Consider the following 20,082-nt stretch of genomic DNA (forward strand, 5'->3'; position numbering starts at 1 on the left):
TATAAATCTGATATGTAGATAGATGGTATGTGACCCTCAAAGGGGTCATGACCTAGGGGTTGAGAACCCCTGTTTTAAAGGAAAGATGCTCTTGACTTGACCTACATATGGATCCTAACTCTCCGTTTTGGCCTTGAGCTAGACCATTGCTTTTGTCTCTAGTGATGCTCTCACTATGAAGCCAGTTCCCACTAGTAGCAATACCTTCTGTCCTCTCCAGACAACAGCTGTGAGTTTGGGGTGGGCAGGTCAATATGAGAGGCATCCACTCTCTGGGTGACGTTCCAGGATGTCTGGGTGATGGCTGTGAGTGTAGATAGAGCCCCCCTTTTATAACAGCAGCAGATGACCGTTATACATGTCTTTGACTGAAAATGACTGACTGGTTGTTGCTTTTCTACCCAGCATGTAAAGAGAAAGGAGTGGACTAGGTACCATTTAGATTCAACTAGCACCTATGGGAGACAAATGAGCCCAAGTCACTCTTGAACTGTATTATGTGCTCCTGTGGCCCGACTTCCTGAATTGTACCGGGGGTGCATCCTATGTATACAAGTGAGAATGAGGCAGAGGAGAAAGAGAACAGTAGGGACTCTTGAAAGGTAGGAAACTGCTAATTCAGCAGATTTATGAAAGGATGACTTCTACAGTGTGTGTGTGTGTGTGTGTGTGTGTGTGTGTGTGTGTGTGTGTGTGTTTGATCCACAGCCTGGTTTCTACATGAGATTTTTTTCAACTTATAAAAAAGCATTTAATTGGACTCACAATTTCAGAGAGTTAAAGTCCATGACCGTGGAGCTAAGACACGATGGCAAGAACAACTGAGACTTTGTACATCTTGATTTATAAGCAGGAAGTAGAGAACACAGTAGAAATAGCTTGAGTCTTCTGAAACCTCAAAGCCCACCCCTAGTTACACACTTCCTCCAACAAAGGCACACCTCCTAATCCTTCCCAAATGGTTCCTTGCACCAACTAGGAACCAAGAAGTTAAGCATATGATCCTATGGGGGCTGTTCTCATTCAAACCATCACATTCCCCTTCCTGGCCACCATAGGCTCATAGCCATATCATAATGCAAAATGTGCTTAGTCCAACTTCAAAGATTGCCATGGTCTTTCAGTCTCAACACTGTTTAAAGTCCACAGTTTGAGTGTCTCTGGAAGTAACTAAAGGCTTGAGCCAGACAAGGAGAAAATGGCTCCCTGCCTCACTCACATGGAAATGCCAAAGCAATAGAATGCATGGAAAAAGCAGAAGGCTGGCACCCAGGAATGTTCAGATGTATGTGTGGTGGGTCAGGGATGTTGCAGAAGAGAAATACAGGTTCATCCTATGGTGGCATCCCTGAGGTTTTATGTAACCTGTAGGTTCCTGTGCCTCACCATACATAGGGAGAACCCTGAGAGGAGGGAATTGAACCTTTGCTGGATTGTACACTGCAGAGCATCATGGGAAATGTAGTTAGAGTTACCATAACCCCAGGATGTCAAAAAACTCCCCCTCACACTCCCTCAGGGCACACATGTGCAACATCCAAGTCGTAACCATCCCCCGTCACACTTCTTTTTTTTTTTTTTTTTTTTTTTTTTTTTTTTTTTTTTTTTTGGTTTTTCGAGACAGGGTTTCTCTGTGGTTTTGGAGCCTGTCCTGGAACTAGCTCTTGTAGACCAGGCTGGTCTCGAACTCACAGAGATCTGCCTGCCTCTGCCTCCCAAGTGCTGGGATTAAAGGCGTGCGCCACCACCGCCCGACCCCAGTCACACTTCTTTACATCATATTTCCGCTATCTAAGGAAAGAAAATGAGAAAAGGCAAGTTACCCTGTTTGGCCATTTCTGAGGAGAGAGTCCATGGGCAAAAGTGTCCTTCTTCTCCCAGATAATTCTGTAGTTCCCCACAGAACCGAGCTGAGTCCTCAAGTGTCTCATCAGCCTCAGAGAGCAAGAAACAGCAAAGACTAGGCAAAGGACCACTGTCTGGAAGATGGTGGTTGGAAGAGATTCGCCAGGGCCCTGTGAAACTGAGGTCCAAAGGATACAGAAGGTGGGCAGTGGGTCTAACAGAGGGAGGGAAGGGCCAGAAGCTGAGTGGGATTTGGGCCTTGTGTGCTGTTCTAATGTTGTTAGGGATAATAAGGGCTTGTCTTGAGGACAGGACCTGAAGAAGACATCACCTGAAAATGTGTGGCCTAGGAGGGAGATGTCTGAAAGCTAGGAGTCTGTCACTCTGATGGCATTTAAAGTTAGCTGCTGTATACCCACACAGCAGGGTGAGACTTTGACATCCACAGATCCAAGTTGCCCTACAGATTTAGCTGTGTGGGGAATCTTTTCCTTTTACCTTCCCTGTCTCTCAGCCTCTGACTAAGATACCCAACAGTGTTTGATCCCCCAACTCCATGGAGATGTGTCATGGAGTTTATCATGCCCTGTGTTGGACACCTTCCTGAAAAGGGCTTCTGCCTCTGGACTTTGAAGAGTCACTGTGAGAGAATAAAGGCTCTCACATGAACACTCAGTTATCCAGGTAACCCAGTTACTTCCCCTTGTTCTAATTCTTCCTGAGACCTGCCTTACCCACACACACCCTCTCCCTTCCTGTTTCTTTCAAAGTTGCCTGGAAATGACTTTCGTCTTTCTAAGAGTCTTGAGTTCTTAACGCAAGGGTTTCATTTTCCCTTTTGCATGACAAAGACACCTTGTTTGGTAAATATCAGGATCCCATGACTTACATCAAGCTGGAAGATTCAAATCAAATTTCCTCACAGGAAAATTCACACATTTTTTTCCCCTCAGTGTGCCACTTCTGAGAGCTGGTCAGGGTTCAGAAGTCACTGATCACTGGAAGAAACCGGTTCAGTGGCATTACTGATGGCTCAACTCTTGCAACACTCCATTTGCATGGCTGTAGGGTCTTTCAGGACTGGTAGTCTGCAGTACCTAAAAATCACATGAAATATGTCTTCCCTTCCTGTCCTCAGGCTGGAGAGAGCCATCTACTCACGGATGTGCCTTTGCAGCTTCAGAAGATGGGTATAGAAGCGATCACTGTATAATGACAAGGAAAAAAATGACTCAGAAATGACTTATGCGAGGAAATCACAAGACTCATAAGAGGCATTCTGATATCCTCAGCCACACACATTCGTCTTTCAGAGGATGGTATTTTTTGGAATGCTGAGCTCAGACTTCCCAGGGTATGGCCAATTTGCTTGGGATGGTCATTGAGACAACTGTCATTCTCATTTATCAAGACCATGTCCTTTTGCAGCTGGAGAGCGTCCGTGTGTGTGTGTGTGTGTGTGTGTGTGTGTTTCCTTCTCAAGCGATATGACACACATGCTTGGAAATCCTGAGGTGACAGACAGCAGTGAGTTGATACAATGTGAACTATCAGGATATAGTTGCCATGGTGTTGGGGCACAGAACTGAGACTCTGCTGTGCCTGTCTCCTAGAAAAACACCTCTCTGTACCTGTGAGACACAATCTAAACACGTCAGAGGTGCCCAGAGGGCATGCACCTTGGCAAATGGGTTTGGGTCTGAGAGGCATGGGGATGAATAGACCCTGCCAAGCCTGGTGGCCATGTCTCCCATCCTCTTGCCTTTTCATACTTCTGTGTTAAAGGTTAGCATAGTCCAATTCTAAGCCTATGGTGGAACAGAAAGTGGACAGAGTTTGGAGTCTCAAGGTGGGAGAAGAGTAGAGAAGGAAGGCAGAGCAGGTCCCCAGGGCTGAGCACGCAAGTCATTGGCATGACTGTTGGACATTTTGGGATACAGGACTTGACTACCTGTGATATCCCAACTAACTAAAGGTTGACACCCACCCAGCTTTGCTGTGGTGGACTTGGGATTGAGATATGACCTGTTCACTTTGCTAATAACTTAAAAATGAAAGTAGAATGTATGCATTCATGCATGTAAACACCTCCACTCCCACCTACCCACTAATTGCTCCTCCAAATCTATCAAGACGCAACCCCAATGTCAGTGTTTGGAAGACACTTTCCTATATGTTTGTTCAAGGCTATTTCTTCACTAACATTCACACAGCATTTGGTGATCATGAGAAATACAGCCCAATATCTACTAAAATGAAGGATGCTGTATACCAGAAGCACAACACGTTGACTTGTGCAATCAGAGTCCAGTGCAGGCCTGGCCTGTGAATGTCTTTGCCCTGAGTGAGTATCAAAGGCTAGGACTGGGGGGCAGGTGGGTCTCCACGCTTTTCTATGCCTACTTTACCAATAGTAACAGAGGCACATACTGGAGGGGTCTACGTGAGCCCTTTATACCTCATGCATTTTCGGTGCCTGTGCTGTACCAGGCTCAGATAGGGCACTGGGGGCCTTCTGTGTAGGATGAAGGGGTGACTCAAATCGGAAGATGTTGAAGAATGATCGACATATCCCTGACAGCTTTTCCTCCCTCGTACTTTTCTTGGATCAAATGTCATTTCTCATTTCCTAGAAAGTTGCCTTCAATATTGCCCTTATATAGATTTCAAGAAAGTTTTCAGCACCTTTAACTTATAGATAATTCTAGTTATAAAAGGAAAACAGTTTTAATGATTTGAAAAGAAGTTGGATGAATGAAGAAGAGAAAGGGAGAGAGAGAGAGAGAGAGAGAGAGAGAGAGAGAGAGAGAGAACTCCAGGGACATGTCCTCAGTTCTCAGCGGTGCAGAATACAAAGATCCCAGGTGACACTTTAAACATGCCATTTTACGCATCCACCCTTGAGGGTTAGAAAGGGATATTTCTCAGCCAGTTCTCCATGAATTTTCATTTTGATGTCTCTATGAGATGTTAGATGCCGGGTCAGGAAGAGAGCACATGCCAAGGTGGGGTCACACATGTAGACCACCCTCTTGTCCCTACTCTTTACTTCCCTTCACCATTGTTCCAGACAGAGACGTAATTTCCATGTTTGTGGCTTCTTTTTAAAACATATTTTATTATTCTCCCCCCTCCTCCCTCCCTCTCTCTCTCTCTCTCTCTCTCTCTCTCTCTCTCTCTCTCTCTCTCTCTCTCTCTCTCTCGTGTGTGTGTGTGTGTGTGTGTGTGCATGCAGCAGTTTGTTTGTAGTTGTCTTTTTACTTCTGCCTTGTAGATTCTGAGACTCAGACTCAAGAGAAGCAAGCTTGGTGGCAAGCATCTTTACCAGTCGAGCCGTCTTGCTGGCACCAGCTCTGGAGCTTCGTCTCAGATAGCTAAGCAGTGTGGGGAGCCTCACACGGTGGGAACAAAGCAGAACATCCAGTCAAGGCCACAGGGCTCTACTGTCTGTGCTCTCTGATTTTTGCTTGCTCTCTACAGACTTCACACTGTCCAATTTAGGGTTCCCCAGACTTTAATTGAGATGTAGGTCAGTGTTTCCTTGTCCTAGATCCCCAAACACACAGGAAATTAGGGATCTTGGGAATGGTAGATAAACAAGACACAGAGCTTCTGAAGCCACCGCCCCACCTTCAACCCAGTCACCTTAGGCTGCCATGTTCTCCTCTAACTCATGTGTGCCTGTGCACACACTTACAGAACATGAAGCTATGTTTATACAATGCACACATGGCATATGCAATCATATGTTCATATGTGCACACTCAAGCAATTATGTATACTTGTCCATACATATGTGTGGCATATATACTCATGAGTACATACATGCACACTCAAATGTGGTAAACACTTACATGTACATATACATTTATGGTAGATCCACCCATGTGTCATCACATGCATAAGTCATTCATGATGCACACTCATGCATGGTACACACATGCATACATATATGTGCATGGTCAATGCACTTATATGCATACTCATGGCATGTGTGCATACTCATAAACATGTCTCAGTGTTCACACACACTCTTGCTTCTCTAAGTGACTCCAGAAGCTCTATTCCTGAAGTCCCCTCTGTATACTTTATTATGAAAGAGGTGACAAGTCCTGGCTTCAGTTCAACATTGGATACAGGTTGGCTCAAAAATTTGTGTTTACTGTTGCTGAATAGAAGGGAGGGATGTGTGTTGAAATGGCCTCTTCAGGTGCCAATCGCACAGTCTTATATCTATCTATGCCTGCTACGTATCATCTATATATCAGTTATCTATCAATCTACCATGTATCTTTCATTGATCTATCATCTGCCAGCCTATCAATCACCTACCTGTCTATCTATATATCTACCTATCATCATCTACCTATCAATCTATCATCTGTCCATCCTCTATCTGCCACCTTTCATTTATTCATGAATCTTTCTTTCATCTCCATATTCTGTATATACCTGTATCTAGCTATCACCTCTCTCTATCATATTTATCATTTTATATCTATCAATCAGTGATCAACATTCATGCATCCATTATTTATTCCTGTCTCTCTGTCATATAATACTCCATCCATTTGCAGCTCAGGGGTGGATAGCTAACAGACACAGGAATATTTCTGGTCAGGAGGAATAACTTGTCATGCCTTAAGAAACAGTAGCTTAACTTTGTTGACCACAATTAATTGTATTTCAAAATATCATGGAGAGATTTTAAGTGTTTCTCAACTGAAGAGATAGGAAATGTTTAAGGTAATGAATATGCCACTGCCTCTCTGATCTTATCATGGCATATTGCCAACATATACTGAAATACCACATTGCACCTCAAATATATTATTCCTATCTATTAACAGTGAAAATGGAACTGGAAAGATGACTCGATGGTCAAGAACACTTTTGCAGAGGACTGGAATTTGATTGCCAGGACTCATGTCAGGTGACTTACAGCTGCCTATATCTAGATCAGTGGTTCTCAACTGGTGGGCCATTATTCCTTTGGGAGTCATGTTAATGGAAGTTTCTACCTACCTTTTTCCACAGCCATTCAGTCCCAAAGAAACACATGAAGGCTTATATTAATTATAAACTGTTTGGCCTATTAGCTCAGACTTATTATTAACTAGCTCTTGCAACTTAAATTAACCCATAATTCTTGTCTGTGTTTAGCCATGTGACTTGGAACCTTTTATCAATGAGGCATTCTCATCTTGCTTCCTTTGCATCTGACTTGCAATTGCATCTTTCTGTCATTCTTCTTCCTAGAATTCTCCTATTCTGGTTACCCTGCCTATACTTTCTGCCTGACTACTAACCAATCAGCATTTTATTGAACTAATACAAGTGACAAATCTTTACTGTATACAAGGACGTTATCACAGAGCAGAGTCAAATGACCCTTTAAAAGAGGTAGCATTTTATATATCCTGCATATCAGATATTTACATTCCAATTCACAAAAATATCCAAATTTCAGTTATGAAGTATCAATGAAAATTTTATGGTTGGGGTCACTACAATATGAAGAACTGTATTAAAGGGACTCAGCATGAGGGTTGCAAACCATTTGTTCTACATCCAAGGAATTCTGATACCCTCTTCTGGACTCTTCAGGTGCCTGCACATATATGTGGCAGACACCCCACACACATTCATACACACACACATACATGCACACCCTTGTTTTTTTTATTAATTAATTTATTTAATTATTAAAGATTTCTGCCTCTTCCCCGCCACCACCTCCCATTCCCTCCCCCTCCCCCAATCAAGTCTTCCTTCCTCCTCAGCCCAAAGAGCAAGCAGGTTTCTCTGCCCTGTGGGCGGTCCAAGGACCACCCACCTCCATCCAGGTCTATTAAGGTGAGCATCCAAACTACCTGGGCTCCCACAAAGCCATTACGTGCAATAGGATCAAGAACCCATTGCCATTGTTCTTCAGTTCTCAGTAGTCCTCATTGTCCATTATGTTCAGCGAGACCGGTTTTGTCCCATGCTTTTTCAGTCCCCGGCTTGGCATGCACACCCTTGTAAACAAAATAAATCTTTTATTATATATATATATATATATATATATATATATATATATATATATATATACATATATACCTCATGTCTTCCTGACTGCCTCAGTAGATTCTTCAGTAGCTGTGATATGGAAAAGGATGACCTCCTCTGTCCGTCCATTCTTGTGCAGCTAGGACAGTGGCTTCATAGTCACATCAGCACATATCCAGCTTCAGACTCATATTTAATCCTTAAATTATTCCAGATTATTTTTCCAGAATTACTTGAACCAACACTTTTTGAAGAATCCATAAATAAGTCTTCTCCAAGAAGCCCATATTTAGAAGTAGTTTGTGTTAGCACTAACGTACCTAGAAATAGCTCAGTCACCTCAGAAGACTCTTCCCACCACAGCAGGTAAAGTTAAACGTCATTGAATGAAGTGTCTCTGCAAACTGAAAGTTGAGGAATGAGTGTTTTAGAAGCAATGAGTGTTGAAGTGAGAGTCATTTTTTTCTTTTGTAACCTATTTGAAAGACAGCATCCTCCTGCTTCCACTGGTCCACTTAAATCTGCCCTTAAAGTATTAATAGTACATAACATATCTAGGACTTTTTCACATCAGTCTCTACTACCAATATTTGTCTTCATTATAAAACATAATTATTTTAAGTGCCCTATATCTATTTGCCAATGAAAATCAAGATGTTTTGCTGGAATCATCCTTGAAGGATACTTCTATGAAAACAAGATTAGTCACCCTGATATATCTAATATACAGAATCTCAAATATAGTACTAAGTCAATGAAAACTTCGTTTGCTGTGTATTTGAAGTAGAAAGCACACATGGTTTTTTAAACTAAACTGATTTGTGAGCCAGAATAAAGCAAAACAAAAGCTCAATAAATTAGAAGCCAGGTCATATTTTTTTCCCATCTCATCTTGATCCATTACTGAGACAATTGGCTTCGACTCTGCCTGGGGGTTGCCCCTTGGGCTAATTTCTGACCTGCAGATGAAGAGCTGGACATTGTTAATAAATTTAATGTTTTAAAGTTAGGATGACTCCACTATCTATTGATGTCATTTCCCCTGGGTTGTGCAAAAACATCACAACAGTAGTGAAGTTCTGTGTGGTTTCCTAAATGTCCTAGAAACTGGTGGTCACTGCACTAGAGCAGAGGCTTCCGAGAAAGACTGATCCCAGGGGAAATTGGCCAGTTCTGGGAAGAATGCTCACCCAAGGCTGAGAAGATTTCCTGAGCATGTGCCCGGAAGGTGTCTACAAAAACTCATGCACTGCCAGTGCTTCCCAATAGTGAGGGTAGAGACAGTCTGAGGATGGAAGCTTTAGTTTTCCTTTTAATTTCATAGCGTCAGAATAGAACATTTACCAGAAACCACAAGAGATGCTTGCCATAGTTCCATTGAAAAAATACTTTGTTGTCTGTTTTCCAACTGTATAGATGTAACTAGAACTGATTAGTAGTTGTTGCCTTGGATACAGGCCAGTTCTGAGTCATGCCACTTTCTTTGTTACACCGATACGCATGTCTATACTGAGTATCATGATCCTTATTCATAGTTCTTGTATTCTGTCGCCTGTTCCTAATAATATCTTAGTCAAGCAAGGCCTCACTGTTAAACACCATCTCTGGCATCATTGCCTCAAAATTTGGACAAACATACTATCCTGCCACAAATGAGGCTAATGAATTGCAGTGTCAAAACTCATAGATGTAAATTGTATAGCCTATGGTACACAATGTATTTTGAAATGTGTATGCATTGGTTGCAGGTGCCAGATTCTAGCTAATCAGCATGTCTGACATCATATGGTTTTAATTTTATGATGCTATTTAAAAACCAAGTCAGTAATTTTTCAAACAACATTATTTTATGTATCTTGGTCTCTGCTCACTATCTCTGCATGAGACTCCCTGGGCTCATGATCCTCCCAATTGGATGTTTTTGTCATATGAACAGTATTTTAAGGAGCTGTCTCACCCCTCCAGTTCCTGGTTACCAGATTCTTCTCTGTGCCCATATGACTTCTAGTCTGTAACTTTGAAAGTAGAAGTAGATGTGTAGTGTGTCTTTCTATCCCTAAGCAAAGTGGCCTCACAATTTATCCACAGTGTTGCAAGTGATGGAGATCCCTCTAGTTTCTGTAAACGGAGACTATGCATTCATTTTTCAGCTGTTGAGACCTGAATAATCACACAAAAACTATATTAATTACAACATTGTTTGCCCAATAGTTTAAGAATTTTCCTAGCTAGCTCTTATATCTTAAATTGACCCATTTCTATTAATCTATGTATTGTCATGAGGCTGTGGCCTACCAGTAAGGTTTTTCTGCATCGTTCTCCTTCATCAGCTACATTGTGTCTCTCTGACTCTGTCTACTCTCTTTCTCTATCTCTGTTCTGATTTCCTACCTGGCTTTACTCTGTTAAACCATTGACCCAAACAGCTTTATTCATCAACCAATAAAAGCAACACATATACAGAAGGACATCCCACATCAAGTTTCCATCCTGTGTGTGCTCTACACTCTTTGGTCCATATTTAACTGCTGTCATTCACTTGGTTCTGTATCTTGCTTGTAATTTCCAAAGTTGAAAATACACACATCACTCTGATATTAATTTCTACTCCTTTGATATACATGACCAGCTGGGATACTGGGGCATATAATAGTTCTTTCTTAAAGCCCTGAAGACTTCCCATATCATTTCCCACAGTGGTTGTGCTAATTTATAGTCCTGCCAATAGTGCATAAGAGTTCCTTTTATTTCTGCACCCTCACTAAACCTTACCTCTTTTGTAATATTACAGCTGTGCTATGACATAATTAAACATTTTTATGGTTCTTAAAATATATTTTAATAATTCTTTGAGAATTTATTTTAATAATTATGATCACATCCTTTACTACTTACCCACTAGTTCCTTATCATAAATTTCTTAATCTCTTCACTTCTCTACCCCCAAATTTCATATCCCACTGAGTCCTACTTCTCTTTTAAGATTTATTTATTATATATACAGTGCTTTCCCTGAATGTATGACTGAACGCCAGAAGAGGGTACCAGATCTCATTATAGATGGTTGTAAGCTACCATAAGGTTGCTGGGAATTGAACTCAGGACCTCTGGAGGAATAACCAGTCCTCTAGCCTCTGAGGCATCTCTAGACCCCATATTTCTGATACCTATATATGCATGAGTTTGGAGACATCCGTGAATCTCATGGTTGGCTTACCAGGTTACACAGTCTTAAGAAAAGTTGTCTCTCTCTTTGCTAGAATCTATGAGCTATCCTTAGCTCCTAAGTTAGGTGTGAGACCTCATGAGCTTTTCCTTCCTCTATGCTGGAATGTTTACTTGCTTCATCTTGTACAGGTCTTATGCAGACCATGAGTTCACAAGTACTGTTGTCCTATCATGACCAGAAGACTGTGTTGTGTTCATATCCTCTCTGATCCTCAAGATCTTCTGATATTTCCACTTCTTCCTCCGCGATTGTCCCTGAATCTTTGGGAGAAGATGAAATAGATGTCTCATTTGTGACAGAGCATGCCATTGAAATGTGTTCCCTACAGTCTGAGCAGTTGTGAGATTCTGCATCAACACTGGTTGAGATTTCATCTGTCTGCTTCCATTGACATGTCTGCTCTTGAGAATGTCTGTTTCACCATTTCATCCACTTTTAAATCTGACATCGGTTTGCTCTCACTACAAGCTGTCTGTATTCTTTGTTTCTGGGTCTCACATGTTTTCTCCCTTTCTGTAGACTGTCTCTTTATTCTGGAAATGTTTCCTTTTCTATACTGAAAGTTTGGAATTTGAAACCTCATTTGTCTATTTTGGGAATCTCGGGTTGCAGCTTTTTTCTAGTACTTAATGAAAAGCAGAGGCCCTGACAGTCAAATGTGTTTCTAAGTTGATTGCACTGTAGCAGGCGGCAGGCAGGTATGAACTCTACTTCCCCTTCTCCTTATCTCCCACCCTTGGTACAGCCTCTTAGAAACTAGCCTCTCACATTAAGAGGCCAGAGAATTTTTGGCAAACTCTCATTCTCTGTTCCTTCTCTGTGTCCCCAGTTCTAATCGTTGTCATTTTGGTTTCTTCGCATTTATTTATTTCTAATGTTTACTTATGGTTCTTTTCTTTCTTAGCCATTGCAATTTCTCCTTGAGTTTGTGGTTTTGGCTATCTTACTTAGTTCTGCTTCCTAGAGTATGCCATGGTTAATGTTCAGAAAGAGGAATGAAATACAAAAATTTAAGAAGAGTCAAGTAGATAAGAAAGAAACTGTTGATGGGCAACAAATATATAATATTGGTTTTATAATAAAATTGGTGGATTTACATCATCTGTTCACTCTAGTACAGATGTTTAAACAAAGACTGACCGTTAGGGATTATGGGGGAATGTCTAAAATTATCACTGTCTTTGGTCACAGTTGTGACAATGAGACAGAATTATGTGTGGTTTCAACACCTTTTATCTTTTTAAAAAAACAAATTTTATATCTATAGCATTTCTTTTTCTTTTTAAAAATCTGTACTATAGAAGTCTAGTTGTTCTTAGCCTGTGGTATAAAGATGGCTTTTTTTTTTTGAACATCTAAAACTTCACACACTCTTCAATGGGAAACAAATTTGCATAGTAATTTTTAAGAAGCTGCAATTTTCCTTCAAAAAGGAAAAGTGTTTAGTTTCATTAATCCAAAATATTCCCAAGTGGAGTGACTCAACGTTGATGACTTTTCAACAGTCTCAGGACTATCCCCAGAAAGAGTACCATACAGGTGGGAGCTGCTTAATCATGTAGCTTGAGAAATCCCAATCCCAATTTCCCCTGGGAGATGTTTCTGTTCCATCAGTTGGAAAGGCAGCAAGTTTATTCCTTCCCTTATGTTTTATGTATCATAAACTCCATGGATCTATGTGGATGCCTGCCATGTCTTCCCCAGAGATTCCTACTTTCACCCATGGCTCCTCAGCATCTGTCCGGGTAGAACTGCTTCCTGCAAGAATCGAGGTAGTAAGACACTCCAGCTGTCCACTCAGGACAGATGGTGGGCAGAGGAGAGTCCTGTGCTCTCAGGCTGATGCTTGCTGCACACTACCTCACCCGCCAACTCACACACACTGCCTCATGTACCTGTCAGACTCTCAGCCTGGGACCATGTCCTGTTTCTGGTGGCAATAATCAGACTTCCGTTCTTCTGATGCATCTCTGGAACCAACACCGTCTTCCATCTCACACAGACTTGATATACTGCAGTTCCCTGAGATAAATGCTTCTGTCCCTATAAGGCAGATTTCCGAAGTGTAATACCAGAACATTCTAGTGAACATGCTGAATGTTGACAGTAGGACTCTAAGCCCTTTGTAGAGACAATTTGTTAACTTGGACTCTTTCAGGACTTGCTTTGGTAAAATATTAATTCACAGAAGACAGTGTCCAGCTTTGCTTTGTTTCCAAGGTGTAAATTCTCTCATCTGCATATTCTTGTGCAATGCACAATAGCCCACAATGTCACCTTCCTTGAAGGCTGCAGCAATGATTCAGCGGTTAGGAGTACCTGTTGCCTTGCAGAGGACCCAGGTTCTGTTCTGAGCAGCTACACGGCAGCTCACAACGATCTGTAATTACAATTTCAGAGGACCCAACTTTTTCTTCTGAGCTTTAAGGGTGCTGTATGTGAAATAGCCGTTAAGGCTGACAAGGCGGCCTCTAGGCACAATCTTAAGAGAGTTTAAGCTTAACCTTGTCTATGGCTTTAATGGGCTATCTGAGACCTACTCTGAAACCATTAACTACCAACACCCAAAATATAATCTCCTGTGGATTGCTGCATGTGTCCCTTTGTTTATTTAGCCTGGGTAACAACCATAAAAGTCATTTTGTTGATGTTTTCCTTCTGTTGCTAATTTGGACTGCTTTTATCTCGGTGCTGTCTAGGGTTGGTGCCAACGTGCAGTTCTCCTGTGAGGACAATTACGTGCTCCAAGGTGCCAAGGGCATCACCTGCCAGAGAGTCACTGAGACCCTTGCAGCATGGAGCGATCACCGACCCATCTGCCGAGGTAAGGTACCCAGTAGGCGGCCAAGACTCTCCCCAGGGCAGGATGTTCTCTTGAACACAGGGTGACATTTAAATGGAAAGCAGGGTCTGTAACTAGGGAAGGATTTGGTAATGTGTGTGTCTTCATAACAATGTGGGTCAAAAGAGTTTATTAGAAGGTAATTCTTTTAAGGCTTTCTTCCACTGCAGGACAGCTCTGATTAAAGCTGGTACTTTGATTTCAAACAAGTACACACAAGCACACACACATGCACACACACACACACATTTATGCACACAAACACACATGCATATACACACATGTGCACATACATGCACACACACACACAAGCACCCACACATGCACATAGGCACACACACAGGCACACACAAATGTATACACATACCATAAGTTGGAAATTCTCTTCACCTGTGCACAGTGGTGTATGTACATAAAAACATGTTGCAAACATTAAAGTCTAGATCTTCAATGGCAATGACTTTGGATTTGGGGTGTGGATGGAATGAGTGATAAAAAGAATTTATCAGCATGATCCCAGATTTATTTAATTTTAACTTTTACTTATTTCTGAGTATGTGTTTGGGTGAGTATGAGCCCACAGAACTGGCATGGTACCTGTGGAACTCTAGGATAACTTTCAGGACATGGTTATATCTTTACAACATCATAGTACTTAGGTCTTCAGTGTGATAACTTCACTGCCAAGTTATCTCACCTGCTCATATGATTTTACCTTAAACTATACTCTGACATGATTTGCCAAAGAAAATATTCACCATCACCATTGCCAGCTTTCTTCAAAGGATATGTATGAAATTAGACAGAAACAAAATATGAATGTTCCACTTTTATAAGAGACACGAATCCTGCCTGAAATTTGGAAATCACATAAAGTCCAACAGAAACTTGACTTACTGTTTTAACAGAGAAAATATTTTAAAATGAAAAGAACACTAAATTTGGGCTTTATATCTTTTTTGCATCTATCTCATAATAACCTGTATTAACTGATAGTTTTTAAGAAAAAGTAAAGCATTAACTGGACCAAGGAAAGTTTTCTGTATAATAATATCTTCTCCTTCCAAGTAGACATTTATGCATGTGTGTGCACATGTGTATTCACCCATACATGCATGTGTGGAGGCCAGAGGTCACTGTTGAATGGCTTTCTTAATTGTTCCCCACCTTAATCTTTACAGTAGGGTCTCTTAGAGCCCCTTCCCCCATGACCTGGGATGTGTTTGTCTCTGATTACCAATGGTGGGTTCTTGACAAGCCATACCTGACTTTGACATGGATGCCGGGAGTCCTTTAGGCTTGTACAAAGAGAAATTTTAACACTGCGCCATCTCCCCGGTCCCTGATCCTTGTAACCTTCTAAAAGGATTGCTGGATCACATGTATTTTTATCTTGACTGTTTTCCCACACAGTCTGCACTGCTTGCCAGTCACACCAAGAATGTGCAAGGGGCCCTGTCTTTAACACTATCTGCAGGAAGAAGCCCATCTAACTCTATTTCTGGTGGACTTTAGGGACTTTTTGATCATGGTTGGAAGAGAACACTCCTCTCAAGGAATTTAGCCCATTGTTTTATTTCGTTTTGTGCTGTGCGTTTCAGTTAGAAACACCTCAGCTGTCTCTGATGCGCCCATGGCTTCTGCCGAATTATTCCCTTAACCGTTGAGATAAGGTCCTTTTCTAACTTGAGCTAGTTTTTAGGGCTATTTTCTCACAGGAGGTGTAGTTCACTGGCACTTGTCTCAGCAGACAAGAAAGTCTTCAATACTTTTCAGATAATTCCTTCTTGTTAGAAAAGGGAAAAAAAGTGAAATTAGACTAGTCTTGGTCTATTTTAATGTAAATTTCTAATCAACATCTGTTTTGAGCACAGTTGAAAAACTATTTAATATTTTAAGTAAATAGAAACTGCAAACATAAAGTTCCTTCAGATTCAGCTGCACATTGGATTTTCTTTTACGTTAATTCCTGTTCTGAAATCCATCTGAACTCTTTAGTAGGCATCTCCTGCATCCAATTAATTCCACTTATTTCTGTATTCGATATTTAATTAACATAACATTGTCCCAACTGGCAGAGTGCTGAGATGTTTCTACACGTGGATTTGTGAGTGAGTAACATTTACGTCTGGGCTAACACAATGGCTTTCCTTAAAACGCAGCCTCTTCCACCCTCAGCCTCCTCCGTACTGAGATCACAGGCATGAGACGCCCTGTCATTACCCCCATTACACCACTGAAAACACACAGCAAAGCTTATCATTTACTGTACACATTTTCTACAAGAACTTTACTTAGTAAAGCTTGTTGCCTGCCGAGCATCTGGAGGTGAGGTCAGCTCTTCCCACACTCCTGGTATGAGCAGAAACACCTAGTCCCTATGCTTCCGGGCTTCCGGGCTTCTGGGCCTGGTGTGTTTCCCTCACCACAGTCTCCTCTGGCTCCATCCAGAGAAGTAGCAGAATCCTTCTCTGCCTTGGCATCTGCTGAGAGGACAGTCAGAAGTGTTTATAACATCTGTGAAGCCTCTGGAGAGGGTAAAACATCCTCTGAGACAATTCCTCAGTCCTGTGCCTTGACCTTTTCAGTGGTTGAATGTTCCGACTTTATAGCCATGAGGTTGGCTTAGCCTTCTTTGTGTGGGATAACTTGTCAGTGGGGCTCTGTGGTCACACTTACGCTGTTCTTCTAATGACGCCAGCTGTTTTCCCCAGATGTGAAGCATCTCTTTCCTTCACCCCCTCTCCGACACACACACACAGACACACACACAGACACACACTCACACACCTTATTATAAAAAGCAAAAAAATGATATACCAAGTTCCCACATGGCCTGTGCACCTCAGCTAGATATCCAAGTTTGCCAGCATGTGAGAGGCTGGAGCCTTCTGATCTCAAATCCAAGGATGGCATGGGCTAAATAATAAAACCCTGCTTCCCTCATGGTCCCCCTGTCTCTGAATTCTGTAGAATCCTTCAAATACTTATTTCTACCAGTTCAAGGCCATTGAGGTTTCCTCTACTTGGCTTCTCAAGTTCTTGTTGCCCCCCCCCCCATTTTAAATATATCTTCCAGTGTTTAATGGCAACATGTCAAACCTTACACAGCAGACTCTGTGTGGCAGAAAATAATGCCCGGAGGATGGGCAGGAGTCTGTGGGTTTAATTCCTGGTACTGGCCCGCAGAGGTACTGGCTCGGCTACCTATGTCTAATGGCTGAAGGCTGTTTGTTCAGAAAGTACAGTGTCAGCAAACAGGCTGGGCTCCCAGGGACCAATCACCTATTATTCACAGACAGAAGTCTTTCTCTAAGAGTGAGTGTTGTTTAACTTCCAGGGAAGACATGTAAGCAGCTGTCCCAATAGTGCACCAACCACAGACCAAGGGAATGCTTGAGCCCAAGGCTAGCTGGACGAAGCAGAAGATTGAGCTTTCTTCCAGGAACATGGGTGACTCCTGGAGGTACAGTGAGCAGAGAGAGGACAACCAGGAGAAGCAGCCAGGGTGTTAAAATCAGCACCAGTTCACCCCTTCTCCCAGGTTTGAGCTTGTGGGGGTAGCTTCAGTATGATGTAATCTCAGCTGATCTTACCTATCTAGGGTTGTTCTGGAAAAACTATAGCTCTTTGCTTCCCATCACAGATAAAATTCATAGTGCATGCACACGCACACGCATGCACACACACACACACAGAGTTTGCAAATACTGAACAGCCATATCTAACCAGCAAAATGAAATGGGTGAATTTAGCTTTGTTAATAAATTTTGATTGGACACAGGTACTGAAATATTACCTACACATCAGTGTAAAGATTACAGTGTATGTTTGTGTTCTCCATACTTTCCCTGGCACTGTGCCATGGGAATACATGTGTATCAATGGTTCTGACATGCCTGCTCTTAGACCAGCCACACTGGCCATGCCCAGTGGCTCATGTGTTGTCCAACACTGCTTTTGCTCCATGTCTACCCTCCCTGGTTTTCTTCCCAGCCCTGGAGAGTCATCATCACCCGTGGGTGTGGAGAGGAGACATCTAAGTGACTCATAATCCTTTTCCCACCTGGCATCCCCACAGCTCAAAGTACTTTCTTTGATTAAAATCCATAGGTCTTTTAGGCTGTCCATTTTTAAGCGTGGAGATGCCCTCGTTCTCTCTGAATTGGCCCTTTACGCACTCCTGATGGCTGACTTACTGATGGGGAAGAGCTGAAAAGCAGGCTCTTCTCGATTTCTATAAAAGGATGATGTCCGGTCTCTAACACGTACAGAAAAAGTGGATGTCGCACTCCTTAAAGTTCAAATAGTTCTGAAAATAGATTGTAGACGCTTTTGCCAAGGTGTGAGTAAGTTCCCTTCTGGGGTGACAGTGTCCTCAGTGCTAACTGCAGGGACATTTGGGCAGCTGTGGGCAGTTCCCTACAGCAAGGGCAATGTCTGAGGTACATTCGTGACACCATTTCAAGAAGTTTGTAGACAGAGAGCATCCTGGTGTGGATCCTTCCAATTCATCCTTGGATCTTATGCCAGCCCACGGATTAATTACGTCAGGCACATTTCAGTCAGAGAAAAGAATGAGTGCTCTGAGCATTGAGACCAACATCAGGGTATTTAAGGTCATAGGTCAAGCAAGGCCTGGTCCTCATGGTCCCTAGCTCTACAAGGGGTCTCTATTAGGTTATATCCAGCTTTCTCTCCTTGGGGAGTGTCTGATTGAAGCAGCTGATAACACACAGTGAGTCAGGAGTGACCCTGTGTCTAGAAGCTGGTGTGGTTTGCCAAAGCTTACATTATCTAATTAGCCTGGAGGCCTGGGGACATTACCTTTCCCTTCAGTTACCAAACAGATGAATGTTGTCACAGCTCAGTAATTACACAAGGGATTCCATATTCCATTTGAAATTATGCGTACTTCATTTAGAGATATGAAAACAGCTATTATGATTTTTTTTCTCGGGGTAAAGCATTACGAGCTGTTTAAAACTGCATAAGCATCCTTAACTGGCAGTAGAAAAATAAGCAAACAAGGAAAGATAAGGAGATGATATCGCTTTATTGAAGGGAAGTGCTCAGGCTGGCGTTTCATCTTTTGGGGCTTCGGGAGAGTGGAGGTGGAGAGCGTCCTTTGCTGCTGGTGTGCCTTGGCTCCCGGAGTTGAAAGGGCACTTAAGAAAAGGGGAGTGTTATTTTCAGTTGTAACCCTAGTTACACAAAAGTTAATTGGAGGCAGCCAGGGTCGCAGAACAAAGTTCTTATTACCTCCTGATTCCAGGTGAGGTTAACTAGAATTATCCTTCCCGAATTAACTTGTCATGTACTGAGGCTGTTCTGTGTTATTCTCTGTGCCTGCGTTTTTATGCCTATGCAGAAGTGACCTTTTCAATGGCAATGAAAAGATTATTTACACCAGAGAGAAGCTTCATGCTGTTGGATCACAGGTCTAGCGTCAGTGTTAGAATTATATTTCATGTGGTGGTTATTTGTTCAAGCAGCGATTGTGTCAGAGAATTAAAGAAACACACACCATAGCTTCCTTAGGTATATTGAATTAGGGGAAACACCAGTGATTCCAGATTCTTGAGCGCTTTGGAGAAAACTCTAATTTTTTGGATATTGCTTTGTCTAAGAGTTTCCGGAAGTGATGTGTTCTGAGTTTATGCCACTTGTTTATTCCGGTGACAATTAGTAGAGTTGGTACTCACCCAGTCTGGGAGCCATGGTGTGTCTGTCTGAGGCTCTCGGCCTTGCTTTCCTCTTCTATACATATTGGACCTTTGTCAGCTGTCAGTGCATCTGAAATAGCTTTGTATCCAGCCTCTTCCATCAGCAACCTTTCCACTCTGGGAACCTCCTCCCTGCCTCCCTCATTTCCCGACAGCATTGTGTGCCTGAGTGTTTATTTGCTTGTTTTTTTTTTTTTCTTTCTTTGTCTTTTCTCAATTCAGATGATTTTTTTTTTTACTTTTATTGGTTCTTTGTGGATTTTACATCATGCGTTCCATCCCTTTGCATCTGCCCTCTGCTCTTGCCAACCTCCCCACCAAAACAAAACCAATTTAAAAGAAAAGCCAAAGACAGCTTGTTTCTGGATCCACGCAAAGGACTGAGTTAA

The 20,082-nt window shown here is 42.1% G+C and overlaps 1 protein-coding gene across 2 annotated transcripts in view; it reads left to right on the top strand.

The window, feature by feature from the left end:
• Csmd1 (CUB and Sushi multiple domains 1) overlaps positions 1–20,082 on the top strand; it is a 1,398,492-nt gene that overhangs the window by 996,578 nt on the left and 381,832 nt on the right. For both annotated transcript variants that reach the window (XM_057752269.1, XM_057752268.1), the window contains exon 9: positions 13,825–13,949. In XM_057752269.1, the coding sequence (XP_057608252.1) occupies positions 13,825–13,949 (125 nt within the window). The remainder of the gene's footprint in view (positions 1–13,824; positions 13,950–20,082) is intronic.

This window comes from Chionomys nivalis, chromosome 20 (assembly GCF_950005125.1).
Source record: "Chionomys nivalis chromosome 20, mChiNiv1.1, whole genome shotgun sequence".
Classification (NCBI taxonomy): Eukaryota; Metazoa; Chordata; class Mammalia; order Rodentia; family Cricetidae; genus Chionomys; species Chionomys nivalis.